This window comes from Enhydra lutris, unplaced genomic scaffold (genome assembly GCF_002288905.1).
Source record: "Enhydra lutris kenyoni isolate GAN:26980312 unplaced genomic scaffold, ASM228890v2 scaffoldscaffold109, whole genome shotgun sequence".
Lineage (NCBI taxonomy): Eukaryota > Metazoa > Chordata > Mammalia > Carnivora > Mustelidae > Enhydra > Enhydra lutris.
In genome coordinates this window covers 166044-193858 of record NW_019154193.1, presented here as the reverse complement: position 1 = coordinate 193858, position 27815 = coordinate 166044, and the positions used below count along the sequence as shown (strand labels likewise).

The 27815-nt window shown below is 52.8% G+C and overlaps 1 protein-coding gene across 2 annotated transcripts in view; it reads right to left on the bottom strand.

Moving 5' to 3' along the window:
- The window catches only part of LOC111139469 (leucine rich repeat containing 75A), a 43973-nt gene that overhangs the window by 14305 nt on the left and 1853 nt on the right, over positions 1-27815 (bottom strand). For both annotated transcript variants that reach the window (XM_022491733.1, XM_022491734.1), the window contains exon 2: positions 417-545. In XM_022491733.1, the coding sequence (XP_022347441.1) occupies positions 417-545 (129 nt within the window). The remainder of the gene's footprint in view (positions 1-416; positions 546-27815) is intronic.

Genomic DNA, 27815 nt, shown 5'->3' with positions numbered 1-27815 from the left:
GCCACCTTGGCGTGTGCCTGTCTTTGTGCAAGGTACAACGCACACAACTGTCCATGGCGGTCCTCGCCCACATCACAGGTGTGGCTACTCAGCTCCAGTCCCATAAAATGAGGGCTCCCTGCTGCAGGAGCGTCCCATTATTCAAGGGCAGCTGAACAGGGAGAGATGTGTGAAATAGTCTTGAGTTCTAAATGTTGGCGATGAGTCCAGATTTAATACCCCCACAGGTCAAACAAAACCTGGGCTCATGGATGCTGGGCCTTAGGACAGGGTGGGCACCCCAGGCCCCACTGGTTTGTCCTCCTTGGGCCCCGGGCAGTAACGACCAGCCCTCCCTGGACCCTTAGCTGCTCTGGCCAGAAAGGCGCCCACCTCCCACCCCTAGAGGTGGCCGGCTCAGACCACGGCTGCCCTACCGGCTTGGGGCAGTGGATGTAGCGGGCCAGGCTGATGATGAGGTCGTGTGTGATGGGGTCCACCAGGTTCCTGAAGCTGGCGTAGCGGTACAGAACGTCGTCTAGAGAGGTCGACTCCATGCCCAGGTCCTGCAAGAGGGAAGGATGCCCAGAGGTCAGGGGCGGCCCAGTCTTACTCTTGAGTCCCACCCAACACACCCAAAACAGCCCTCTGGAGGTGGCTTAGCGCCCACCCCCCGCCACACCCTGGCCAGGGAGGAGACCCACCCCCCACCTTCAAGAAACTTTCCTAGTTGCAAGGAAGCATCTTAGAACCTCCCCCCAGAGGGCCAGGAAAACTCCTGGAGAGATGGTCTTCCCAGTGCATGCACGTCTCCAAGCCCTCCAACGTTGGACGAAGACCACTCCTCCAGCCCACCCAACCCAGGAGGAAGCCAAAGGCGGGCTGGCCATTGTATGAAAGGTTGCTTTTCTACATAGGGCAAACCTTGGAAACGGCGTGCAGCATAAATTCCCCTGCTCTGTGATAGGGTCCCATGTACTGATAATGATTTGTTTTTGTTTTTGTTTTTCATGCTTCTGAGGTCATCTGTACTACTGCTTCTCCAGATGACCCAACCTCAGTGCTCCTTTGCCTTGGGGTTTGGGGGCGGCAAGTTTCTGGATTACGGGATTGCAAGGAAAAACTGCCGGGGACCCAATTTTAGTATATGTGCTGCCGAAGCGAGCACACTGCCGGGGACCCAGAAGAAAACCCCATCAGGGCTCCTTTAGAAAGGATATCAAGTGGGAGGGAGGAGAGGGAGCATGGAGGAAAGGGGCCCTGAGCGGGCTGGGGGCAGAGGTTTTCCAAGCCTGAGGAGGGACAAGGGTTTGGGGGCACCACACTCTGAGAGCCCCAGCTGGGAGCCCCTGGAGATACTCCTGCCCACCTGCCCCCATGGACTTGGCCAAGAACAGTCTCCAGTGTGGAGTAGGACCCAGGAGCCCTCCTCCAGGTGTTCTGGCCTAAGAGCCCCAAGATTCTTGCCCCACCCCAAGGAAAAAGTAGGCTCCCCAAACACGACTAATGCTTGAATTCTCTACCAGTCAAGTTGAAAGAGGCTTAATCGCTTTAGAGAAGCAGAGAAACATGGTTTTCTACCCTAGAGGGCTAGAATAAACTTTATGCCCTGTATGTGTGAAAGGACATGGGTAAACACCATGACTTTCTCAACACCCGTCCCTGGTTTCTGTTGTCATCGGGTGGGACTGTGGTTTCTGTCCTCAGCTTGGTGCCTTGCCCAGACCAGGCCATGACAGGAATGATGACATTCCTGCCCACAGCCCACCGTGAGGACCAAGGAGGCCACTGAGGGTGGGCAGGGAAAGCAAGGATGACCCATCTGTGCTGTCTTCACCCTCTGGGCCCCTAGGCACCCCCCCACCAAACCACTCACAGAGCTGCCCCAGCACAGCCCAGAGGAGGAAGGCTCCTGAGCTGGGTGGCCAGGATCCCACACCCTGGGGACATGAAATGTCACCTGATGGGTGAGTCCCAGCAGAGGTTTGCTCCCTGTCATGTCAGTGGGGGATCCTGAACTTTTCCAAACACCTTCCCCGTGTGATTCTTAGAAATCCCAGTAAGGCAAGTAGGTTGGGCATCATGACTCCCAATTTACAGATGGAGAAACTAAGGCCCAGGGTTTCAGGAATGGGATGAATGACATGACGGTTCTAGTTAGCACTGAAGTGCGGATTTGAAATATGAAAAAGAGCATACACATCCTAAAAGTTCTCGTCGGAAAGAAAAAACACGTCTTTTCTCCCCCTTCCCCAAAATGACACGAGGTGAGGATGTGAACTTACTGTGGTCATCGTTTCAGCATATGGAAGTCAATCATCATTCTGTGCACTTTAAACTTACACAAGGCTCTAATGCAGTTATATCCCAATAACAATGAGAGGGAAAAAAATCACATATAGTAAACATGCTTTTATTTTTATTTTATTTTTTATTTTTGTATTTTTTAAGACTTTATGTATTCATTTGACAGAGAGAGAGAACACAAGTGGGGGGACCGAGTGGCAGAGGGAGAGGGAGAAGCAGGCTCCTTGCTGAGCAGGGCGCCTGATGTGGGACTCGAACCCAGGACCCCGGGATCACGACCTGAGCCGAAGGCAGATGCAGGTGCCCCAATGAAGATTTTTTAAACAATAATTTCGGGAATGGTGGGGGTGACTGACATTTCTAAGGGCAAAGAAAGAAAGGGTCTTTGCCAGGGGCATCTAGAGGGGCCTGGGCACTTGCTGGGGAAACTTGCTGAACCCGCCCTCTGGCTGGGTCTTACCTGCCATGGAAGGGACACTTTGCTCCCTTCTCCTTGTTAGAAAGGAATGGACACCAAGGGCCAGTATTGGGGCTCTTGTCTTCCATTCGGCAGGACTGACTCTCGGAGGCTAGAAGCCCTCCGTCAGGTTCTCTGGCTGCCGAAATAATTTCCTGGGGACCTAGATGCAGGGCTCAAGGGCTGGTGCAGAAGCTGGCAAAGGGAGGCTTTGCCCGTCCCAGAGCTGAAGGCCTTCGTGGAACTAAATAAAACACCATCTTAGGCCTCTGTCCCTACCCTGGCTTGTTCCATCCCTCGGCCAGGGCTGTGTCCTGGGCAAGCTACCTCATGTCACTGAGTCTCAGTTTCCTCATCTGTAAAATGGAGCCAGTGACCACCCCCGTCACAGGTAGGTGAGAGGAATAAAACCAGGTAACACATAAAGCCTCCTGTAGGAAAGAATATCACCGACACAGCTCTCCCCACCCCACAATCCTTCCCTCCCCGCCCCGCCCCTCTGCAAGACCCCTCCTCTCCTCACGCAGTGATTCATGACCTCTTTTTGGACCACAGACCCACTTGAGAAGGTGACAGAAGTCACGACCTCTCTCTCCAGAAAACCTGGGAGTTAGGCCTCATGGCCCTCAGGGCCCGGACCCACAGGATCTCGGAACACAAACTCAGGTATGTGCAAAAGTGCAGCCCACCCTCCCTGCGGCAGGAGGAGGCTGGGAATGTAGGAAATTGCAAGGGGCGGGGGGGGGTTGGGCGTCAAAGGGCCTCTGTTCTAGGGTCTTGGAGGGCCAAGACCAAGTTCATAGGGCCAAGGCTTCCCTTTCCTGGGGCAGGGAGGTGAGGGAAGGGCAGGGACCCATGGGTGGAAACAAAGGGGCAGTGACTGTCACAGTCAGAGGCTGGATTTGTGGCCACAGGAGAAGGACAGAAGATAGATTTACCTTTCCTTTCCTGCCTGTCCTGCAGGCTGGGTTGCCCCTCTGTGAATTGTTGCCTGAACACAGCCTCTGCCTCCCCCACCTTGCCCCTGTGTACCCCTCTGCTCAGCGTGCACCCCATCTCATGCTGGTCTCTTCTCCCTGTCCCTGAGGGCCCCTGCAGAAAGCACCACATTCCAGGTCTACCCAATCCTGACCCACTGACAGTCGGTCAGCCAGGGACGTCTTCCCTCTTGGGCTCTGTTGGCACATCTGTGAAATGGGCTGATGAACCACACTCGTAGTGACCAAACCATATTTTCAAGATCTTGGGGCTGACTGATGGCAAACACGAGAGAGGCCAGAAGAGTCCTCAAGGCTTGGGACCCATTTCTCGGCAGAGCAGCTCTGCTGGCCTCCCTTTGGTTAAAAAAAACAAAACAAGGGGCACCTGGGTGGCTCAGTGGGCTAAAGCCTCTGCCTTCGGCTCAGGTCATGATCCCGGAGTTCTGGGATCGAGCCCCACATCGGGTTCTCTGTTCGGTAGGGAGCCTGCTTCCTCCTCTCTCTGCCTGCCTCTCTGCCTACTTGTGATAGCTGTCAAATAAACAAATAAAATCTTGGGGCGCCTGGGTGGCTCAGTGGGTTAAAGCCTCTGCTTTCGGCTCAGGTCATGGTCCCAGGGTCCTGGGATTGAGCCCCGCATTGGGCTCTCTGCTCAGCGGGGAGCCTGCTTCCTCCTCTCTCTCTGCCTGCCTCTCTGCCTCCTTGTGATCTCTGTCTGTCAAATAAATAAATAAAATATTTAAAAAAAATAAACAAATAAACAAATAAAATCTTTAAACAACAACAACAAAAAAACAAAACAAAACAACCCGCCAAAGTAGTTCTGTGGCCAAAGCGAAGTTTGAAAACCCTGGCCTGGCTGACTGCTTGGGCTCTCTGCTCCTACCAGCCCTGCCCCGTCTTCCCCTTCCCCTCCTCTACAGGCCAGTAGAGGCCTTCCATCTGGGGAGGACCAAGAAAACCCTCCTTGTGAACCCTGGAGGCTGGGGTAGCTCTGGGCAGAATGTTCTTCCCAGAGCCCCCATTCCGTGTCCTTCTGCCCTCGTGGTCATTCTGGGCTCCCGGCCCGCTGACAGTGGTCCCAGCTCCCCGGGCTGCTGTAGTCGGGGTTCATTCAGCTGTTGTTTGGGGGCTGGGGGTAGGCGGGAAGCAGGCAGGAGGGGGATGGGGAGGAGTGTCTGGGTCTCTGCAGGAGGCGACTTTGCTTGGAGAGTGTCACCTGCAGGGGACCAAGGGGCCCAATGGCCAGCTCATGCCACCTCACCTAAGTGGGGTTCCCATGTCACTTGAGTGAGAAGAATCAGGCTTAAGGACTTGTTCCAGTGGGAAGAGAGATGCTGGGACTGAGGTTAGGGATACTGGCCTTCCGCAAAGTGAGCAGAGACCCACATAGATCACCATTAGATCAGCATTTCTCGAAGTGTGGTCTCTAGTCCCTTCCAGGGGCCCTGTGATGTCCTCTTCTCCGATGACCTATCAGCGCGACCTAGATTTTCTTTGCAGACTTCAACCAAAACAACCCACCGCCAGAGACCCAGTGCAGAAGAGGCGGGTGTGAGCGTCCAGCTGTCTTTAAAGCCACACATTAAAGAGATCCACAAAAGTGTGAAACAGTGTCACACTCCTCAGTAAAAGGCTTTTCTTACGGGGGAAAAAAAAGTTTTTCTTTTGGAAAATATAGTTATTTTTGTAAAAGTTTATTTCACATGCGAGATTATTAATTTTAAAAGAATGAATAAATAAATCTTTTTTTTTTTTTTTTAAGTAAGCTCCATGCCCAATGTGGGGCTTGAACTCACGACCCCGAGATCAAGACTCGCATGCTCTACCGACTGAGCCAGCCAGGCACCCCCAAAATGAATACAGACACCTGTAAAATACCTTTGTTTCCATTTCTAATATAGTACCTGGCATCCATCCACTAGATTTAACCCACATAAAGAAAATCTCTCTTTGAGGTTCTCCGTGATTTTCAAGGGCACAAAGTTTCCTCTAAACACTAAAAATTAAATAAATAAATAAATAAAATAAAAACACTAAAAATAGAACTACCATGCAATCCAGCAATCCCACTTCTGAATATATATCTAAAGGAAATGAAAACGGGCCACTGGAGAGCCATATGCACGGCCATGTTCACCGCAGCATTATTCCTAATATCCAAGAGACGGAAGCAACCTAAGTGTCTCTCCGTGGCGGAAGGGACAAGGAAGCTGTGGTATATAAATATATACAGACAACAGAATACTATTCCGCTGTGAGAAAAAAGGAAGTCCTGCCATTTGCGACGACATGGATGGACCTTGACGGCAAGATGCTAAGTGAGGTCAGTCAGACAGAGAAAGACAAATACTGGATGATCTCACTTACTTTTTTTTTTTTTTAATTTATTTATTTGACAGAGATCGCAAGTAGGCAGAGAGGCAGGCAGAGAGAGGAGGAAGCAGGTTCCCCGCTGAGCAGAGAGCCCGATGCGGAGGTCGATCCCAGGACCCTGAGATCATGACCTGAGCTGAAGGCAGAGGCTTTAACCCACTGAGCCACCCAGGCACCCCCTCACTTACTTTTTAAAAAAAAGATTTTATTTACTTATTTTGAGAGCGAGAGAACGAGCGAGAACACAAACAGGGAGGAGGGGGCAGACGGAGAAGGAGAAGCAGACTCCTTGCGGAGCAGGGAAGCCCACAGGGGCTCGATCCCAGGACGCTGACTGAGATCACGACCTGAGCTGAAAGCAGATGCTTAATCGACTGAGCCACCCAGGTGCCCGAATGACCTCACTTATATGTGGAATCTAGAAAGGACCAAACTTGGAAACACAGGGTAGGATGGTGGTGAGCAGAGGCTGGGGGTGGGTTTAAGGGTACATAGTAGCAACTAGTAGCTAAATAATTCTTGGGGATCTAATACACAGTACCCTGACAGTAGACAACAAAACTATGACAAACATTAACCTCCCAAAGAGACTAGATCTTAACTGTTCCCACCGCTAGAAGAAATGACAACTATGTGATCCCCAGACGCGTTCGCTAACCCAACGGCATACGGCAACATCGGTGTATCAAAGCAAAGTTGTACGCCTGAAACATACAATTATTACATAATAGTATTAAAATGACATCTCAATTTCATATATTGTATTTCAATGATAAACATAGTAATTATATATTAAGTATTACAATATCAATTATATCTCAGGTTTTTTTTTTTTTTAAGGTTTATTTAATCTCTACACCCAACATGGGGCTCAAATTCATGACCTGGAGGTCATGAGTCGCTTGCTTTTCTGACTGAGCCAACCGGGCACCCCTCAGTTTTCAAAAGAGTTTAAACAGAGAGTATGAAGAAATCCTGATATCAAAAGAAATTTGAGAACTTCAGGGTTAGAATAATGGGGTGCTCTGGGAGAAAGGGGCTAAACTGAGGGTTGGGGAGCTGGGTTAGGAGCTGGGAGCCTCTGAGAAGGGTTTATCTGCCCCAAGCCTTCCCTTTGGTTCCGGGGAAAACTCCTATTCTATACATAGCAAGGTTTCCTTCTTTCTCGAGTTACCCTGACCCCTTGAGGGCTGATCTGAGGGGTCCAGGAGAGGGAAGTTCCCCACACACCCATGGATGGTGTCTGGGAGAAGGAGCGACATCAGTCCAAGAGACTGACTCCAGACTTCCAACTTATTGACGAATGACTCTGGAGAACTGGCACCCTGGGGACCAAGTCCAAAGGACCTGGACAGGGGCTGGGAGGGAGGGTCACTGGGAATTTCCTTGCTTTATCAGGGCACCAGCTCCATCCCCTGCTGGGTCTTTGGGGCTACCACTGGAGATTCAATTTCTGCTCTTACTTTTTTTTTTAAATGTTAAAACTATTCTGTTGACGATACGATTTGGCATTCTGCATTCAGGTTTGGACACGGATTTGGGGACTGAGCTGGCGTGTTTGCTACCCGTCCTCAGTACTTTCCCATGACTGGACTCAAACCAGTCCTTTGCGTTCTCGCATGGCTGGAGGAGTTTTCCTCTCTGAAGGAATGCATAGTGGGGTTTGTTTTCTAAGCTCTAGCCTATCCAAAAATTTAAAAAATATTTTGCTTAATTATCAGAGAGAGAGAGAGCACAAGCAGGGGGAGAAGGAGGGGGAGAGGGAGAAGGAGACGTCCCGCTGAGCAAGAAGCCCGATGCGGGGCTCCATCCCAGGACCCTGGGATCATGACCTGAGCTGAAGGCAGACGCTTAACCAACTGAGCCACCCAGGTGTCCCCAAAACTATTTTGGAATGAAATCACACCTGCAGATGATCTGGCTAGATAATGCCCCAGTCGCTACTCATCCCTTGGGTGCCCTTGGCATGGCCGCCCCAGATGACTCTGAGGCCAGCTGATGCTTTTTCTGCCCCGGGTCTACAGGATGGTTTTGTCACGAACCTCTAGCTGCCTTTCCTGGATAGCCCCAGCACACTGTCCCTTTCCTGGAAACACCAGTTCAGCAAATAGGGGGACCTAAAAACCCATTTCTGTCTTTATAACAATCTCTCAAAGTCACCGAAGGGGCATCCCTACAGGATATCCCTCAAAACTCCAAAAATCCCTTCCCAGAATCTCTCCCCTGACCCCCAAGTGCCCTTCAGCGTCACCTCTCCATGCTGTCAACCCTCCTAGCACCCAGCCCTTCCCTTCCTGATGCAAACCAACTTAACATCTCTGGCTGATCCGGATCTTAGATCAACCCCCTCCCCACCTGGAAAATACCAAGTGTTAGTAAAGACGGGAGGAAATTGGACCGCTCCCGCTTGCTGATGAGAATGTAAAAGGATGCAGTCACTGCGGAAAACAGTCTGGCACCTCCTCAAAAAATTAAAAACAGTATTACCATATACTCCCCCAAAGAGCAGGGACTCGAGCCAGTATCTGCACACCTGTTAATAGCAGCACTATTCACAGCATCTGAAAGGTGGAAAGAACCCACCCGCAGACCAGACGAATGGAGAAACAAAGTGTGGTGACACATACAATGGAATCTTAATCGGTCACAAAAGGGAATTGAAATCCCACATAAGCCACACCCTGGATGAACCTTGAGACATCATGCTAAGTAAAATAAATCCCTCGCAATAAGTGGGACTTATATGAGGTTCCAAGAGCCACCAAATTCACAGAGGCAGAAAGTAGGACGGTGGCTCCCAGGGGCTCGGGGGATAAGGAATGGGGAGTTCGTGTTGACCGGGTACGGAGTTTCAGCTTTGCAACATGACAAAAGCTCTGGAGGCGGATCATAGAACAATGTGAACGCACCCAACATTGACCCGTAAAAATGGTTAAGATGGTACAGTTTATGTTTTGTGTATTTTGTAACAATTTAAGAAAAGACCCAGGAAGGCAAACCTAGACACCTTCTGGAAGTAAGGTGCAGCATTGGGAGAAGGGGGCATGCGCATCTGGCCAATTTTTTTTTTCTATCACACTCGGTTATTAAAAGTTTTTGCCACCGTTTGCCCGTCTTTCCATCTTCAAATGCGAAACCTTTTCACAGCCTGTCTTTTCATCAGGAAAACCAACATTGGCTCCCGGAGTCTTCTGATTTTATCATTTATTCTTTTACTTTATTTATTTATTTTAGATTTTATTTATTTATTTGACAGAGGTCACAAGTAGTCAGAGAAGCAGGCAGAGAGAGAGGAAGGGATAGCAGGCTTCTCGCTGGCAGAGAGCCCGATGTAGGGCTCTATCCCAGGACCCTGGGATCATGACCTGAGCTGAGGGCAGAAGCTTAAACCCACTGAGCCACCCAGGAGCCCCTATTCTTTTATTTTATTTTTTAAAAGATTTTATTTATTTATTTGACAGAGAGATAGAGAGCACAAGTAGTCAGAGTTGCAGGCAGAGGGAGAGGGAGAAGCAGGCTCTCTGCTGAACAGGGAGCCTGACGCGGGGCTCGAACCCAGGACCCTGCCGAAAGCAGCTGTTCAACCAACTGAGCCACCCAGGTCCCCCCCGTTTATTTATTTGTTTTAAGGATTCTGTTTCTAAGTAATCTCCACACCCAGCGTGGGGCTTGAACCCACAACCCTGAGATCGAGAGTCACACGCTCTCCTTCCTTGTCCCTGGCCTTGAGCTCCTTCCTGTTCCACAGCACGAGGCTCGGCTCCCACTGCCTCCCCTACACCCAGGGTCCCCCCCCACCACCACCACTTGCTCACCCTTGATGGAGGCACAATCTAGCAAGATCCACGTCTATCATCTGCCTTGTGGGAGACACTGTGATTTATAATAAGAAATACATATTTGTCCTTTGTCCCCATTTCTGGCACAGAGCTCTTAAAACCCCTGAAATTTCATAAGTGATGAAAGTGACAGAAGTGTCTCGTCATGTTAATGAGGTGGCTTTTGGAAACCCCCTGGATCACCTAGCGAAGGGGGCTGGTTGCTGTGGTGAGAGGGCTGGAACTGTCAGCGCCCCCCCACCACCGTCCCCTGCCCTATGAGTCCCTTCCATGTAGCTGTTCCTGAGTTATATCCTCTGTAATACATGGTCATCTAGTAAGTAAACTGTCTCCCCGAGTTCTATGAGCGGCGCTAGCAAGTTAATCGAACCCCAGGAGGGGATCGGGGGAACCTCCTACCTACAGCCTGTGGGTCAGAAGCAAAGGCAACAATCTGGACTTTCAATTGGCATCTGAGAGGGGGTGTGGGGGGCTGTCTTGTAGGACCCGAGCCCTCACCCTGTGGGATGTGGGGATTCTCTCTCCAGGTGGACAGTGTCAGAATGGGGCTGAGTGGCAGGGCACCCGGCTAGGGCCGGGTGGTGGTGCCTGTTGGTGGTAAACCGCGCCCATGCATTGGAATCGGGAACAGGAATCTTGACCTTGTCCCAGGGCTGCTTCCTGGGTAAGAGTCCACTCCACCTCTTCAGGCTCTGGCTTGCTGAGAAAGCCAGCTCAGAGCCCAGCCTTGGACACTGAGCCAACGCGACTCTGACCTTGGGAAGGGATATCTTCCCACCCCCACCTCCCCTCCCCCGCCTCCTCCCTGCTCCCTGGTGGCTCCTGGAGGCAGGGGAGGGCCTTGCCAAGGGAAGGCTGTAAGCACCACTCTTTCTACCCCCAAATCACTACTTGAGTGGGAAAGGGACACTTTGCCTGACTTCCTGATTAATGAAGTCTTCAGACGGAGGAAGAAAGCGATTTCCCTCCTTCCTTCGGGAGGCCTCAGATCCATCACAGGAAGCCGGGGGGCCAGCTCTGTCTGTCTGAGACTGAAAGGAGGTTCCTCCCAGACTGTCCACCTGTCTCTGTTTTCAGCATTTTTCATCTTTTTTTTTTTTTTTTTTGGCAGGTCTTCTTAGGTATTTTAGGGGGAGGCTGGGGGAAGCCGCACAGGAGGCTGCCAGGCGCTTGCTATTTTAAACCACGGCCACCCCCTTCCCTTTTAAATTGAGGTTCTAAACCCATTCCCAGAAGGAAGGCCCCACGGGAAATTAGCTCGCCTCGGTCTCTCCCTCCAGGCATGATTCCACAGCGTCTGCAGCAACAGAGCCGGCAAACAGGAAGGTTGCAAGCTCTGAATATTAACCAGCCAAGGTAGACAGCTTCAATATGGAAACCACCAGAGCCCGCATGTGCAAAGCTGCTTAATGAGGTTGTAATCAAACACAGTGCACCAGAAGGAGATTAATAAGAGTCCAGAGGGCAAGCAGGAAGCAGAACCGGCTCCTCTTCCCGCCATCCCCCCACCTGGGCTCCCTAGAACATCAGAGGCAGGTTCTCCTGAGGGAGGGCATGGGCACGGTCATGGGAATACTGGCCTTACGGGCTGAACCGAACTTGTGGCCCCACCCCCATGACATTCTGGCTGGCCTTCCAGGGGATTCCCAGGGAAGGGAAGGGAACTATCAGGTGCCCTCCGGGAAATGCAGCCCCAGGAAGCCTCCAGGGAAAGGAGCCAGAATGTCTCTGGAGCCAGAGCTGGAGGGAGGGATGGGGCCCTGGTGCAGACTCCAGGCACCTGCTGGCTCAGGGAAGACAAGAATCGAAGAGGAAGCAGGAAGGGGTCTTAAAAGCGGCCCCCCAGGGGGGCGGCGCACGTGGGTGGCTCAGTGGGTTAAAGCCTCTGCCTTCAGCTCAGGTCATGATCTCAGGGTCCTGGGATCGAGCCCCATATTGGGCTGTCTGCTCAGCGGGGAGCCTGCTTCCTCCTCTCTCTCTCTGCCGGCTTCTCTGCCGGCTTGTGATCTCTGTCTGTCAAATAAATAATAATAAAAAAAATTTTAAAAAGCGCCCCCAGGGGATGGAGGGGGCCCCTGGAGTGGGTGTCCACACTAAGTGTGAGAAAGAGATGGCAGATGGACAGGGCCAACGGTGGATCCCTGAAGACACATTCACATTCCTGGTTCCTGCTGCCCGTGAATGCTAGCTCGGTTGTAAAAAGGGCCTTTGTCGACCAGGTTAAGTCGCAGGTCTCAAGATAAGATCAGCCTGGGTTATCCAGGGTGGACCTAAATCCAACGACAGGTGTCTTTCTAAGAGTAACAGAGAAGAAGGTGACAGGAAGGCGGAGGCAGAGACTGGAGCGAAGCATTCCTAACCGCTAGGGGTTGGAAGAGGCAAACCATGAAATCACGTCTACAGCCTCTGCGGGGAGCCCGGCCCTGCCAACGCCTTGACAAATGTTGGACTTCTGCCCTTCAGAACTGTGAGAGAATCAGTCTCTGTTGTTCTAAGCCACCAAGTTGGTGATCCTTTGTTACAGCAGCCCCGGGAAACTAATACACGCCCAATCAAAACAGAGGAGGCATTTTTTCCCCAGTAGATGCACCAAGGAGGGCAAGTGGGCTGGGACCCCTCCCCTCATCCAGCCCTGCAGCTGTGTGCAACCCAGGACCACTGTCCTCAGAAATCTACTTCCTGTTTCTACCAGCCCTGGGTCCTCTCTGGGTGCATGTATCCCTGACACACTCTCCTTCGCCATCTGCTCCCCAAGGTGGGACTGGCTGCTCAGAGATGCTCCCTGTAGGACCACCTAGAGTGGGATGATTCCCCACTCCATGTGAGAAAGAACTTCTAAAAATAGTGATTTTTAAATTTTTTTTGAAAGGTTTTATTTATTTATTTGACAGATAGAGCTCACAAGCAGGCAGAGAGAGAGGAGAAAGCAGGCTCCCCGTCGAGCAGAGAGCCCGATGTAGGGCTCGATCCCAGCACCCTGGGATCATGACCCAAGCCGAAGGCAGAGGCTTTAACCCACTGAGCCACCCAGGCACCCCAAAATAGTGATTTTTTAAAAGACTTTATTTCTAAGTCATCTCTACATCCAACATGGGGCTCAAACCCACCACCCCAAGGTCAAGAGTTGTATGTTCCACTGACTGAGCCAGCCAGGCACCCTGAAAATGGTGAATTTTACGTTATGTATACTTTACCACAATAATTTTTTAAAAACACAGGTGGTGAGCTCACAGTCACTGGAGGTATGTAAGCAGCAGAGAGATAATCACTCAGTGCTGCTGTAGCAGGATTTCCATGCTAGTAGGGAAGGTAGCTGCTAAGGAATCTTCCCTCTGGCTCCCTGTGATTCTCATCATTATCATGAGCCCCCTGGGCGTGAGATCCAGGAGTCAGGGAGCCCAGGGTGTGACAGTGTGTCCCATTCCAGAAGATGCCCAGAAGAGCTGCAAGAGGTAGGGCTCTGAGGACAGGAAGAATGGGGGAAAAACTCGGAATCCGAAGCAACAGATAGAATCTACAAAGACAGAATATACGAAACAATAGGTCAAATCCAAGAGAGAGGAGGAGGCAGGGTTTGGGGCTGGGCAGGGCTAGGACCCTGGAGAGAGAGGGGAAGGAGGGAAGGGTCAGACCACTCCCTGCAGGTGGCATTTGAGGTGTCTCAGCCCCAGCAACCAGACCCTGGGCTCCTGGGCTCCCAAGAGTAAAACTGTTCTGCAGCAACAAAGTGTCCTTAACTCAGGAAGGGCTGAATTAATCCGGGAGATAGGGAAGCAAGTGCAGATAAACTCCGGCACGTACACATCTGGTATCGGATACATTTGTAATGTTTAGGAGGCTTAGATACATTACAGTCCCTAACAGATGAGCCTGGCAATTCCCATTTAGGATGGGTTACTGAGTAATGGACTCTAGGCTTACGATTTCAGAGAGGACCTGGAGGAGTTTGGGACAGTTTCAAAATGTTTATGGACGCCTCGCTGCCTCAGTCAGGAGAGCATGTTACTCTTGATCTCAGGGTTCCAAGAGTACTGAGTTCAAGCCCCACTTTGGGTACACAGCCTACTCAAAAACAAAAACAACCCAAACACAAAAAACTCCATCTATGGGGCACCTGGCTGCTCAGTCGGTGGAGTGTGTGACTCTTGATCTCAGGGTTGTGAGTTTGAGCCCTACGTTGGGCGAGGAGCCTACTTAAAACAGAATGTTCAAGAGAATTTAATATTCGCTCTTTTCATAGGCTTAATCTGTTAAATTTTAAGAACTGTTTAGGAACTTGGGGAAGGTCCTGCTTTTTAGGAAGGCTGTTCATAAATTTAAGAAAGCTGGATGTGTTAAATCAGTAACATCACTAAGATATATCTACATAGATTTAGTTACTGAAGTTCTAAGCCCCCCACCCTTAAATGCAATGGTTTAAATCTACTAGATTTATCAGCAGAATAATGGTGTTTGTTTGTTTTTTATTTTCTAAAAGATATTATTTATTTGACAGAGATCACAAGTAGGCAGAGAGTCAGGCAGAGAGAGAGGGGGAAGCAGGCTGCCCGCTGAGCAGAGCCTGATGTGGGGCTAGATCCCAGGACCCTGGGACCATGATGTGAGCCGAAGACAAAGGCTTTAACCCACTGAGCCACCCAGGTGCCCCTGTTTGTTTTTTAAAGATTTTATTTATTTATTTGAGATAGCATGAGAGAGAGCAAACATGAGCAGGGAGAGTGGGAGAGGGGGAAGCAGACTCCTCACTGAGCAGGAAGCCCGATGCGGGGCTCGATCCCAGGACCCTGGGATCATGACCTGAGCCGAAAGCAGCCGCTTAACCGACTGAGCCACCCAGGTGCCCCAGAATAATGGTATTTGTAAATTAAACATAAAATCGTAGTGAATGGGGCGCCTGGGTGGCTCAGCGGGTTAAGCCGCTGCCTTCGGCTCAGGTCATGATCTCAGGGTCCTGGGATCGAGTCCCGCATCGGGCTCTCTGCTCAGCAGGGAGCCTGCTTCCCTTCCTCTCTCTCTGCCTGCCTCTCTGCCTACTTGTGATCTGTCTGTCAAATAAATAAATAAAATCTTTAAAAAAAAAATCGTAGTGAAATGGTAGGCTTTAAGATTACCACTTCAATATATTAAGTAGTAGGGGCGCCTGGGTGGCTCAGTGGGTTAAAGCCTCTGCCTTCGGCCCTGGTCATGATCCCAGAGTCCTGGGATCGAACCCCACATCGGGCTCTCTGCTCAGCAGGGAGCCTGCTTCCTCCTCTCTCTCTGCCTGCCTCTCTGCCTACTTGTGATCTCTGTCAAATAAATAAATAAAATCATATATATATATATGTATATATATATATAGCAGTAATTGAGAAACCCAAGCATCCACAAGTAGTCCATGTGTGTGTTTGTATATATGCGTATGCGTGTAGATGTACATGCTTGTAGAATGTGTGTATACATTTATAGATGTATGTGTGTCTGTGTGTGCATATATGTGTGTATATGTGGTGTGTACATGGTGTGTGTGTGTGTCACATGCACCCTCCTTGCCCAATGTGCCTGCCTGGCTGAGGGGTGAGGGGCCAGGAGTGGGGTTCTCTGGTCTCTCCAGGGGTGGCTGGTGACTTTCCTATTCCTCCTGGGCGGGCCACTTGGCCCCTGCAGAGTTTTGAAGTCCCGCATCCTGGCCAGCTAGACCTCCTCAACCTTGACCCGTGCCCTCCCCACCAGGGTGCACGGGCTGGGCGTTCCCTTTGCCTGGCAAGGGGCTTCGTGGTTCTGTGTTGTTTGTATTTGAACTTTGAATTCTTTCAGAATGACACCCTTTGCATTAAACAGGGCCCTGGAAACAGATGCCCGGCTGTGGCCAAGTGTAATTTAATTAAAATCCAAGCAACAGCAGTAGCAACACATAAATATCAAAAGGATACTTTTTCTGGGGGCTCCTGGGGGGCTCAGTGGGTTAAGCATCTGACTCTTGGTTTCAGCTCAGGTCATGATCTTGGAGTCGTGAGATCAAACTCAGTGCTCAGCAGGGAGTCGGCTTCCCTCTCTGTCCCTCTGTCTGTCCCCCAGCTCACATACTCTCTCTCTAAATAAATATGATCTTCCCCCCGACAAAGAAAAGATAATTTTTCTTTAGAAAAATATAGTCAGATGGGAGGTGTAGCAGGCCTGAGGAGGGTTTGGTCTGCTCCCCCTCAGGTCACTTCACCATCTAGATTCTTCTCAGGGTGGGAAAGGAGACACCCCAGATCCCTGTCCTGGGTTAGACCCTAAGTCACTGTGGTTCCGGGCAAGTCATCCCTTTGCCCAGGTAGCAAGCTCACCTACAAATGAGGATCACACCAGCTCATTCTTCCTGAAGAGTGAGCAGAAAGTAAGAGAGAGTGGAAGGGGGCCTTGGCCTCCAGAGGTTCGGAACACCAGGAATTCAACAAATAACCATTTCCTTTCTCCTGTCCGAGGACGCGTGTGCTACTGTGCTTTATGACTCTCTGAAAGGGGGGCAGTATTTGCACTAATTCCCAAACTTAGTTTCCGAGCCCCTCCCCACTTCCCCACATCTTGTGGGGCTGGGATTCTGCAGGAAGCCTGGGGCCAGAGGGTCCCCGAGGGCCCCTGGCTTTTCTACATTCCAGAATTCTCAGCACTTTCTCATCAGTCCCAGCGGCCTCCTGATCTCTCTGCTTGGGAAACAGTCTGTGTGAGTTGTTTATGCTTTCTGGTGAATGCATTTGTCCTTCTCTGTGGTAAATTTTGTCTGTTTTTTAGATGAAGGTTCTGGTCCATTGTCAAAGGAACTGTAGGTAATGACAAAGAGGTGGATGGAGGAACAACTCAGACCCTTCTTCTGGCTCCTACCATCCTGCTTTCCAAGTAGGACATAGTTCACAGAAACAGCCCATTTCTCAGACTGAGAAGCTGAGGACTGGAGGGTTTTCTCATACAGTGAGTGAGTAGCAGGGACGGGAGGGCCCTAGGGTCCCCTGAGGTTTCTAACTCCTTCTCTTTAGCCACCAACCCATAGAGGACAAGGGTATTAGTTAGGATTTTCCAGAGAAACAGAACCAGTAGGGTGTTGTGTACATGTGTGAGAGAGAGATAAGGAGAGAGAGATAAGGAATTGTTTCATGTGATTGTGGGATCTGGCAAATCTGAAGTCTGTAGGGTAGGCTGGCCCACTGAGGACCCAGGAAACAGCTGGTGTCGCGGTCTTGGGTCTGAAGGCAATCTGGAGGCAGAATTCCTTCCCGCCTTGTCTTTCAAGGTCCTCAACTGATTGGGCAAGGCCCACCCACATTGCGGAGGGCCACCTGCCTTACTTAAAGTCTACTGATTTCAATGTTAATCTCATCTAAAAATCCATTAGTGGTGACATCTAGACTGGTGTTTCACCGACGCTGGGTACCATGGCCCAGCCACGCTGACAGAAAAGCAACCGTCACAAACAACTGACGGTCTTTACCACTTTTAATCTCTAGGTCAGAGCCAAGGCCCAGGCAAAGCCTCCAAGAATCCGGGTGAGCAGAGATGAGTCACGCTGGAGAAGGGATCCAGCCTGAATCCAGCTCATTCTCAACTCTGAGCAGGAAGTGGTGTAGAGAGAGGAGGAGGAGGAGATCCCCCAGGGCCCAGTGTGAGGCTTGGTCTGCACCTCCACAATCAACCAGTTCCCCCGAGAACCTTCCATGCAGAATCAGTGACTTCGATGACCTGTCACTAAGGAGCCTCAAGTCATTCTCCCGGCAGAGGGGAGGGCAGAGGCTGGCCTGGGAAGGGAGTCATAGCTGTGCTCTCTGAGGGCCCCCAGGAGGGGCCCCAGTCTGCTAGAATCTTCCCCATTCTCAGGCCCTGCTCCTCAGGGCCTCGTTCTCCCTGTGGACGCAAGGAACAGGGCCACAACCAGCAGCAGCAAGAAGGAATCCGTCCGAGGGACTCAGAGGCTGCAAAGGAAGGGGGGGCCTTGGCCTGGTTTCTGGGAGGTCACTGAGTCTGTCCACAGCTTCCTGGGACCATGAGAGGGAGTGGTGGGGGTAGGGGTGGGAGGGCCAGAGCTGCAGGCCCAGCAAAGGCTTGGAGCTCTCCAGCAAGGAGGGACTGGGCCCCTCTTTCCATCCCGGCATCCCTGCATTCGGCCCACAGGATTTCCCTTGGTGGCCCTCCTCCCTCCAGAACGTGGCCCATGCAGGACTCCTGGGAGCATTGTGCCCAACCCACTGCCCTTGCTCCTCTGGGCTTCCTAGCCGGCCTCTTGTTTTTTATTTTATTTCACTTTTTAAAAGATTTTATTTATTTGAGAGAGAGAGAGAAAGAGCATGAGCAGGGAGGAGAGGGAGAAGCAGACTCCCCGCTGAGCAGGGAGCTCATGCGGAATCAATCCCAGGACCCTAGGATGACGACCTGAGCTGAAGGCAGATGCTTAACTGACTGAGCCACCCAGGCGACCGCCGCCAGCCCTTGCTAGTTTCTGGAACAGTTTCTCATTTCCATCCCAACACCCCTCCCTTTTTTGGGCATGGCCCTCTCCTCCTCCCCTCCAGAGCACCTGCTTCTGGGTCCTTGCTCATGCACCAGCCTCTCTTTGAGATGCGTCATATACCAAAAACATGTCTGTTCTTCTCGCTCAGTGTGATGGATTCTCTACCAGCAGGTGAATTCTGAAGAGATGGGAATTCTTGGAATCTTGGAACCATTTTTTTTTTTTAAGATTTTATTTATGGGGCGCCTGGGTGGCTCAGTGGGTTGGGCTGCTGCCTTCGGCTCAGGTCATGATCTCAGGGTCCTGGGATCGAGTCCCGCGTCGGGCTCTCTGCTCAGTGGGGAGCCTGCTTCCCCCCACCACCCCCTGCCTGACTCTCTGCCTACTTGTGATCTCTGTCAAATAAATAAATAAAATCTTAAAAAAAAAAAAAGATTTTATTTATTTATTTGTCAGAGAGAGCATGAGCAGGGGGAGGGGCAGAGGGAAGCAGGGACCCTGATGTGGGTGATCCCAGGATCTGAGGACCCCAGGACAGTGACCTGAGCCCAAGGCAGACGCTTAACTGACTGAGCCACTCAAGTGTCCCGTAACCTCTGTTGTGTCCAGTATCTATATCCAAGAACTGTAGCCCTCCACACTCCTGAGGGTCTCTGGGCCACCAGCAGTCTGGAAAACCCCAAGGCAAGGATCTTGCCTCAAAGTGTTTCCACCACAAAACTCCACAACTCCAGAAGGAAGTGGAAAATACAAGTCTGCAGCTGAGAATAATAAAAAGTTCCAAAGACCGGCACATCCTAGGAAAACTGCATTGGATGGAATTATTTCATGGGGAGATGTGGAGGGTATTTACAGGGGATGGGAAGCATCCAGACCTTATTTCCCCTAGAACTAGTGGAGGCGGGAATGGAAACAGTCTGGGAAACTGGAGGGGAATTCCTGGATTCCGGGGACACAGGAGGCCGCAGCCCATGGGAGCCCAGCCAGGAAGGACACCATGGTTCTCCTGCTTCTCTGTTGGTGCTCCTGACTGGGTCTGGTTCCAGACCCGCTCAGGATGCTTTTGATTGTCTGACCCCCTTTGAGAGGCAGGAGTGCTGAGCCAGAACCTTACAGAAGATGCCCAACTGCTCTAACTCTCCAATTTAGGAAGAAGAGGCCAAGCATCTGGCTCAGAGTCAGAAATCACGTGGTGGCTGACACATTACCACTTCTTGCCTTAGGTGATTTGAGAAGGCTGTTTTGAGGAGATGAGTGGGCAAGGGATGAGGCTCCTGACTGGCCTCAGCTGATAAAGACTGAAATTTTGTGCCCTTTTGCCAAGGCTGCCAAATACAGCTGTGCAGGGTGTGTACTGCACAAAGGCATCCGTCTGAAACTGCACTCACCAAGATCTGACTCTGGCTCTGCCACCAGGGGGTGTCCTCTATCTCTTACAAAGGAACCGTATTGGTAAGGAGATGCCTTACATCTCACTGAAAGAAGCCAAGATGATGAGGCATCCTTGGGTCATCTGGATTCACTGAATGGCCTCCATACCAACAAAGTCGTTGGTTTCCCAAGGCTGCCAGGGAACAGAGGAACCACAGGAACCCCTTTCTCTCTGTCCAATTCCTCTGGGGAGGAACCAAGAGACAGATCCAAGTCCTTTGGTTCTCTAAGGACATTCAAACCCCAGCCCTTCCTGTTCTCTGGTGGCCGGGACCCAGGATCACAGCCAGGAGTGAGCCAATGGGACCTCAATAGGCAAGACAGTCAAGGTGGCCCATCAGAAGGCCAGGGTGAAGCACCTGTTTCCGGGTGGGCCTAGAGCGCCTCCCATGCTTCTTCCTCTGGAGTTTCTGCTTTCTCTTAACTCTCTTACCTACCCGGGGATAAAGTGACAGTCCCACAGGAAGGCCATCAAGAGCCCTAAGTAAGAGATTATAAACCAATCTCGGCAAACGCACCAGAGTCACGCTGAGTTTACTCTAGGGTCCTGGAGTTTGAATCTTCAACACCTGGGTCCTGGCAGGTGCAAAGGAGGACAGCTCCCAGGGTGGCAGGCCTGAGAGGGGTCTGAGGGTGGGGAGGGGAGCAGAGTTAGGTGGTTAGTGGGTGGTGATACTGTCAGAAAGGACAGGACCGGGCTGGGCGGGGCAAGGCAGTCTGGTGTTCAGCAGAGGGATGAGGGCCCTGGCCCTGTACCTGAGCTATGTCTGCAGGCCTCCAGGACAGTGGGGTGGACAGTTCCAGTCTGACCATTTACCAGGAGCGAAAATCAGAAAGACACGTTCTTTCTCTGGGGCCACCTAGCTGACCACAGACCACACTCCCCATGGTGGGCACGGCGGAGGAGGGGGTGGCCCTGTCAGGTGTGCCAGGCCCGGCTGGCTGCGGTATGGTGTGTGCTGGGCCAGACATCCAGGGTGATGCCCAGGGTGGGGTCTCCCTGTCTGAGAGATTTTCTGGGTTTCTGTCGGTCCCCAGCGCCGTGGGAGGGAATCCTGCCCGACTCCTGCCTCTCTGCGAGGCCTGAGCCAGCTGCGCCAGGAAGCGGTGACAGCATGGATGGTGACAGCATGGACGGAACTAGGAGCAGCAGGGCGATGGAGGCAGGGGGAGAGGGTTGCTCACAGACAGCTGTTTTCCCAGGCTCTGCATCCGGGCTCCCTGCAGGTGGGTGGTATGCCTGCATGGGGAGGGCTTCCCTGGGGGTCCTACCCCTTGCCTGGTGGCCCTCAGTGGGACGGCAGTGTCCTGCAAGCCTCCCTGGACGGCCCTCCCTGGGGAGGTGGGGTGTCTGGAGGGGTGCAGAGAGACCCGGAGACCCGGGAGACCTGGAGACCTGGAGCTCCCTGGTGTGCTCTTGGGGAACCTAGGCTGAGGGCATGGGGTGGGGGGGCAGACCTGAGCACCAGGGCTGCTGGGAGGGTTCGCTCAGGGCAGGTGAAGCAAAGCCCCAACTGGGAAATGGGAAGACGGGGAGGGTGGGCTCTCTGCCGCCTCCAGGCTTGGTGCTGGCGTCCACTTAGGAGCCCCGTGGGAGACAAGGGCTTTGCACAGTGGCCATCGCGTGCTGTGTGCCTGCCCCTCTGGGTACCCCCACTGCCATTCCCTGCAGCCACTCCTTGGCTCTCTGCCCAGCCCAGCCTCCCTCCATCTGTGGCCAGAGTCAACTGGCAGAGTGAGCCTCTGACTGGCTACAGCCGGCTCTGCTCTCACTTGCCACCATCCACGGGACCAAGGCTCCTCTGATCCCTCTAAAAAATGAGCACTGTGGCCGACCCAACTTTTCCCACTTCGTCCGGGGGCCATGCACCCCATCAATGCTCAGGAGGGAGGGTCTGCTGGGTGAGACCAACTAGTGCGCCCAGGTTGCAGAAGGTGCTGGGCGGGGGTTCTGCCCCGAGGACAAGGCCCCCCAGCTCTGCCTGGGCTGGGAGTCTGGGTCCCTGGGGGCAGCAGAGAGGCACCAAGGAAGGGGCCTACCGGAGGGAGGGAGGAGAGGCCAATGTGAGGGGGGCCCAGGCAGTCTCCTGGGGCAGAGGAGGTGGCGGGGGGAGGGGAAGCCTGAATGAGTCCCACAGGTAGCAGGTCCCAGCAGGGCATGGCCAGGCGTGGGGACTGGCCTTGCTCTCCTTTGTGACACCCTGGGCTTACGGCACAACACAGGACAACGCAGGCCCCTGTCAACACTGGTCTTTGCTCACACACTGCTGCCCGGCTACGTGAAGGTCTGCAGGTCCCCCCTTCTGGCCTCTGCCTCCCATGCTGTGTGACTACTCTCCTCTGTCAAAGGAGGGCTGGGTCAGCTAGGACTGTGGCATGCATGACAGGCCGGCCTCTGCGGTGGCCAGCGTGGCAGGGCAGGGGTGGGGGGTGGGAGTGTTGGGTTGACCCCAAAGCCCCAGGGGTCTGTTTCCCTCCAGAAGCCCCTCCCTGTGTACCAGCTCTCTCCCACGGGTTGGGGACAAGGGAGTGACCTCAGGGCGTGAATGTTCACCTGGCTCTGGGTCTGGAAGGAATAAAGTGACCACAGACGGGAATGAATGGGTCTTTCGGAAACCGCGGGAGCCTGGCTGGAACATGAGTGGTGGCAGACAGACCTCCCCAAACACCCCTCCCTTCTGTGGATGGGGGTGTTCAGTCCAAAGAAAGGAAGGAGCTGGGCAGGTAAGGTCTGAGCTGGGACCAGAAACGAGGGCTCCTGGTTGGCAGGGAAGGTCCCCCCCACCCCCCACAGGGCCCTTCCTCTGGGCCATGCTAAAGTGACTGCCCTAGGGTCTGCCTCTCGGGTCCTCACTACCCCTCCAAGTGCTGTGGGGAAACATCATGCCTGCGGTTTGGTTGTCTGCTGCCTCTCCAGTGCCTAGAACAGGATCCGGAGGCACAGGCATGCAATTGTAGAAGAGATGAATTAATTCCCACGGTCTTCTTTTTTGCTCATCTGCCTTTTCATCTTTTGCTACAATGATTATTCAGTGCTTTCATAATATTAAAAAAAAAAGAGGTCTTTTTCTTCTTTTCTTTACTGTAAAAGCAATATCCTTCCAACCTGCCAAGACTATTCAAGGAGCAAAATAAACATGGGGAAAATGCTTTATGGACTAGAAAGTCACATGCAGACAGGAGGGGCGTCTCCAACTGCCTGACCTCTAGCTCAAGGGACCGGAGCACCTAATGGATGACTGGAATGAGCAGGTTCCCTATCCCGACTTCCACTAGCCCCTTCTGGCCTCCCGCCGTGGAGGCTGGGGGGTTGCTGCAGAAGGAAGCTGACCAGGGGCGGGCCCACGAACAAGAGGCAAAGAGCCTGCCTCTCGGCCCTGAGGACACAGAGAGAAACGCGCAAGCACAAAGAGAAACCAAAGCAAAGGATGGACGCCGAGGTCTGAGCAGGGGCAGGGGACAGCCTGGAGGTGGGCACTGACCCCAGACCCCAAGCGAGGCCACCTCTGCAGGCTCCGTGCTCTGAAACAGCCCCTTACCCTCCCAGAGGGCCTCTTGCATCTATGCCGCTTAAGATAAAGTTAGAAACATCAAAATGCCACATCGCTTTGAGCAGCAGCCGTCAGCAGAACTCCATATGGCTACAGCAGCCAGGAGTTGGAACTAATAAAAGTTAAAAAAAAAAAAAAAAAAGAAAAGAAAAAGAAAAAAGCTGGGAAATGCTCCCGGAGAGCCACGTGGGCACTGCTCAGGGCCGGTGGGTGGGGTGGGGAGGAGAACAGGCATGGTAAGGAGGGGCCCCCCCCAACCCCTGCTCCCTGTGCCAAGGTCACCGTTCTCAACAAGACAGCCAGCTCTTCTAGTGACAGCGAGCCCAAGACACCATGACTGAGTCTATTTTGGACAGCTGGGCTCCTCTCCCACCCCTCCAGGTTCTCCTAATGAATGAGGCTCTGGTACAGCCAGCCAGGGCGGGGGCATGGAGCGCACGGCTGTGTGTGTCATTTTTCTCACGGGTCCCCCACAGCGCTGCTCTTAGAGGGAAAGAGGGGGCAGATGGCTGGGGGAGATCCCCACTTGAAGGATGGGATCTCCTTAGTCGATGACCCCACCTCTTGCGTATCCTGGTGGGGAAGCCAGAGAAAGATCATCATCACCCTGGTGACTCTTTTGCAAGGTGGCCCTCAGATACAGGAGGAGTGCATGGTGGGGACAGAGGAGCTGCTGGCAGCTTGGGAATAGGAGGGGGGGCAGCGGCACTGTCAGCTCTGCGGGCTGCTGGAAGGATAACCTGGCCCCATGCTTGGAGTGGAAACACTCCAGAAGTCTGAGCCAGACCGTGCTGGCTCCTGAGAGAGAGTTCCAGGGGCAGCAGTCTGGAGGGGAGTGTGCCTGAAAAGAAGTTTAAAATCCATTCCATGAGGATTTCTTGAAACCCCACCATGCCCAGTAAGGGATCTATGGGATCTGCCCCAGGAAACAGCGCAGGGAGATGAAATGGCATCAAGGAAGGGTGGGTGGGGCACCGCGCCCAAAGGAGGGGAGTCCGTGGATGGACCCCAGGGTATTTTGGGAGCCATGAAGACAAAGAGCAAAGCAGAGGCTGGTTATCTCTGAGGAGACAGGCACTTGTTCCAGAAAGGAGGAGCTTTCTTGCCCAGCTCCTCGCCGTGCCATGGTAGCTGGCCAGACTGAGGCTGCCGCATCTCCGGGCTGGTAAACCAGCAGTGACCGCCCCGGATTCCTTCTGCATCTTTATAAACTGGAAATGCCCTCGGATGGCCCAGTCGGAGAGGAGTGGATTTTAAAAAGGAAGGTTTCTCTTTTGTGGACAAACGGAACATGATTCAGCACAAGCAGCTGATCAGGAACGGGGAGGCCGGGCTCTCCTTGCCGGCTCCGCTCCCCTCCCACAAAACCTCAGCAGAGGCTCCGGACTGCACCTGTGGATGGGATCCCTGCGGCGCCCACGGAGGCCTGGGCACCAGGCCGCTCCTCTCTCCAATAACACCACCACCTGGCAGGCTGTCAGGAACAGCCAGGCCCCGAGGACACTGCTCCCGGACATCCAGCCACATGGAAGGCAAACGTGTGGGATCTCATGACCATACGGATGCGCCTAGTGGATAAGCCCGCAGATGTCCAGCTGTGGCTGGGGATTCGAGAGCTTTTCCAGAACACACGGTGATGGGGGGAGTGGGTGGCGATGCATAGCTTCACGCTGCACAGACTGATGAAAGAATGTCACAGGCCTGCGGGGGTTCAACACCATGCCAGGGACAACGGTGATGGCGGGGTCTCCACACTCGGGAAGCATGTGACTTGGTCTGACCAACAAATTCTATGTCAGGTGAAAAACTCAATGCAGAAGATTAACTGCTCCCCAGTGTTGTGGGACCTAAAAGGCGAGTGACTCTCAGAGCCAAGGGCTGACATGGAAGCTGCCTCGGAAAGGCAAGAGGCATTCACTGGAAATGGGGAAAGGCGTTCCAGGTCAGGGAAGAATCAGATCAAGGCCAAGGGTGGGAGGGCCCTCCCTGTTTGGTATCTGTTGGCCTTCCAAGCGGCTCACTGAAAGAGATTTTCTTAGGTGGGGTGTCAGAGGAAAAGGGGGACCTTCAAGGCCATTCTGTTCATCTTTCTGACTTTAGGTAAGAAACACCCATCTAATGTCCAGGTCCCTAGGGAGCCTCTAAGTGCTTGTCCACTATTCAGCACTCCTGGGAAGCAAGTCATCCAAGGCCCTGGTGGGGGTTCTTTTTTTTTTTTTTTTTTTTTTTTTGCAGTAGCTGATGTGGCTCATTCCCCCAGGTAGAGAGTGAAGCCAGCAGACTGAACCAGGGGTCCAGGCCCAAGCCACATCACTGAGCGGGACTAGACAGACCAACCCCGGAAGAGCTCTGCCCAGCAGGGCTATGCCATACTGAATGGCAATAAACTGACCTAATCAGACCCTCTTTCTGGGAAGCAGGGAGGCAGGTGCACATGAGCAGGTGGGCCATTTCAGCCTGGTATATCCTGGGGAGACTGACCCCTTATTCTAGCGTCCCACGAAGCTAGCCAACAACCTAGTCTGCGATCTGTGTGCCTCAGAGAGGCTCATTTTGCCCTCTCTCCATGCCTGAAGGTACTTCTTTCCCAGGGCTCCTTAAAGATGGCAGGCCTGAGCCCAGGGCTTAGGGAGAAGCATCTGGGGGAAGGGTCAGGCCCGCAGGAATGAAGCCCAGGGATGGGGAGAGGAATGGCTTCCTCTACCCACAGCTGGCTTCTTTTGTCCCCATGCTTTCCCCGTGAGAGAATATTTCTGAACACGCCCTGAGCTTTCAACGTAGACAGAGCCCTGGCCAGGTCGACTAGATCCAGAAACTCTCTGGGCCTGGCCTGAGAGAGGATGCCAAGACCCTGCCCCTAGCCACGCCGGCCACAAAGGGGGGCGGGGTGTCTTGTTTCTTATCATTAACGTGAGAATGTATCTGGATTTGCAGAGCTAACTCCACTGCACATTCTTGGTACCATCTGCTCTGCTCAGTCCCCCAGTGATTCTTTGGGAAATCAGGAAACAGAACTCAGGAGGTTATCTGCTGGGTCCAAGGTCAAAGCTGACTAAGGACTGGAAGGCAAGCCGCCTTGGGCCCCAGCTCTTCTCATGATTACACAGCTCCCGCAGAAGGAGGGATCGCTCTACTCGTGCAGGGCAGCTTCCTGGCATTCTGCCTGAACCCCTGGGCTTGGCTCAGTTAGCATTAGGTAAAGTCTCCTAATACCTTTCCAGCAAGTGACGAGCACAGACTGACCCGAGAGTCTCCAATCAGGGAAACCACCCTCCAGACCTCAGAGGCGAAGGTGGGGGACACTTGGAAGCGAGTGATGCCAGCAGCCGCCACAAACTGCCACACAAGGTCCCGAGGTCCCCGCTTCCATTCCTGAGCCTGTAGCAAGTCACATAGAGGGAGAAACGTGATACCAGACTAGAGCAGATCTTGAACTTGGGGTCTGCGAGCCCTTTGCAATTCTTGCAAGATTGTACACACATGTTGGTGCATGGTCTGGGATGAATGTCCATAGCTCATTCAGGGCTCCAGATGCTAATGACTTAAAGCTGAAAAGCACAGGGGTCTAAGATCCCAAGTCTCCTCTAGCCCTAGAGCTATGGCCTTCCCAAACCCAGCAGCTAAACACACGCTTTCAAACACAAGAGAAAGCACTGTGCGAAAAAGCAACGCAGGGCTATGACCGTCCTGGCTGCTGTTGGGTCCCTACCTGTTCCCGTTCACCTACACTTGCCCCGAGGGGCTGAGCCAACCCCTGGTGAGGCCCGGGGTGTCTTCCTGTCTCTCAGTGGCTGCTCATTCCCTTTCTGAACATCACCACCTCCAGACTAGAGGAGCAAACTGGAAAGGAAACACAATTTGGGAAAAAAAGCCACTTCTTGCACAGATCCAGCGCGACATTCCTCTGTAGAGCCTCAGGGTCCTAGAACACGGCCTGTGTGTGTCTCTCATAGCCATCTGGACCCCGGGGCTCCCCTCTCACACTGCTCAGGGGCCATGACCATCTCTAGGAGGAGCCCTGATCTGTATGTTCTTGGCAACAGGGTAGCTCTCCATGCCCCTCAGAGAGGCCCATCACTGATTCCAAAGAGACCCCAGACTTCACCTACAGGCCAGAGGCCAAGGAGCCTGACACAGGAGCAGGAAGGCAAGTTATCTGCTCCTTTCACAGAAAAGGGGCAAGTCTGATTAACCCCATCTTGCCCCCCATCAGCCCTCCTTAAGGGCTAAGACACCTAAGAAGGGTGTCAGGCCACAGACAAGACCAACAATTCCCAGGAAATGTTCCCTGTCTCAAGGACCCCATAAGGCCACAGGAACTCACCTACTCTCCAAAAACCAGGGAGTGGTTCAGCCTCTGGATGTGGAATCACGCTCAGTTTCAGAGGGACTGGAGGAGCCCACGGTGTCTGCCAACGCCTGCGGGCCCTA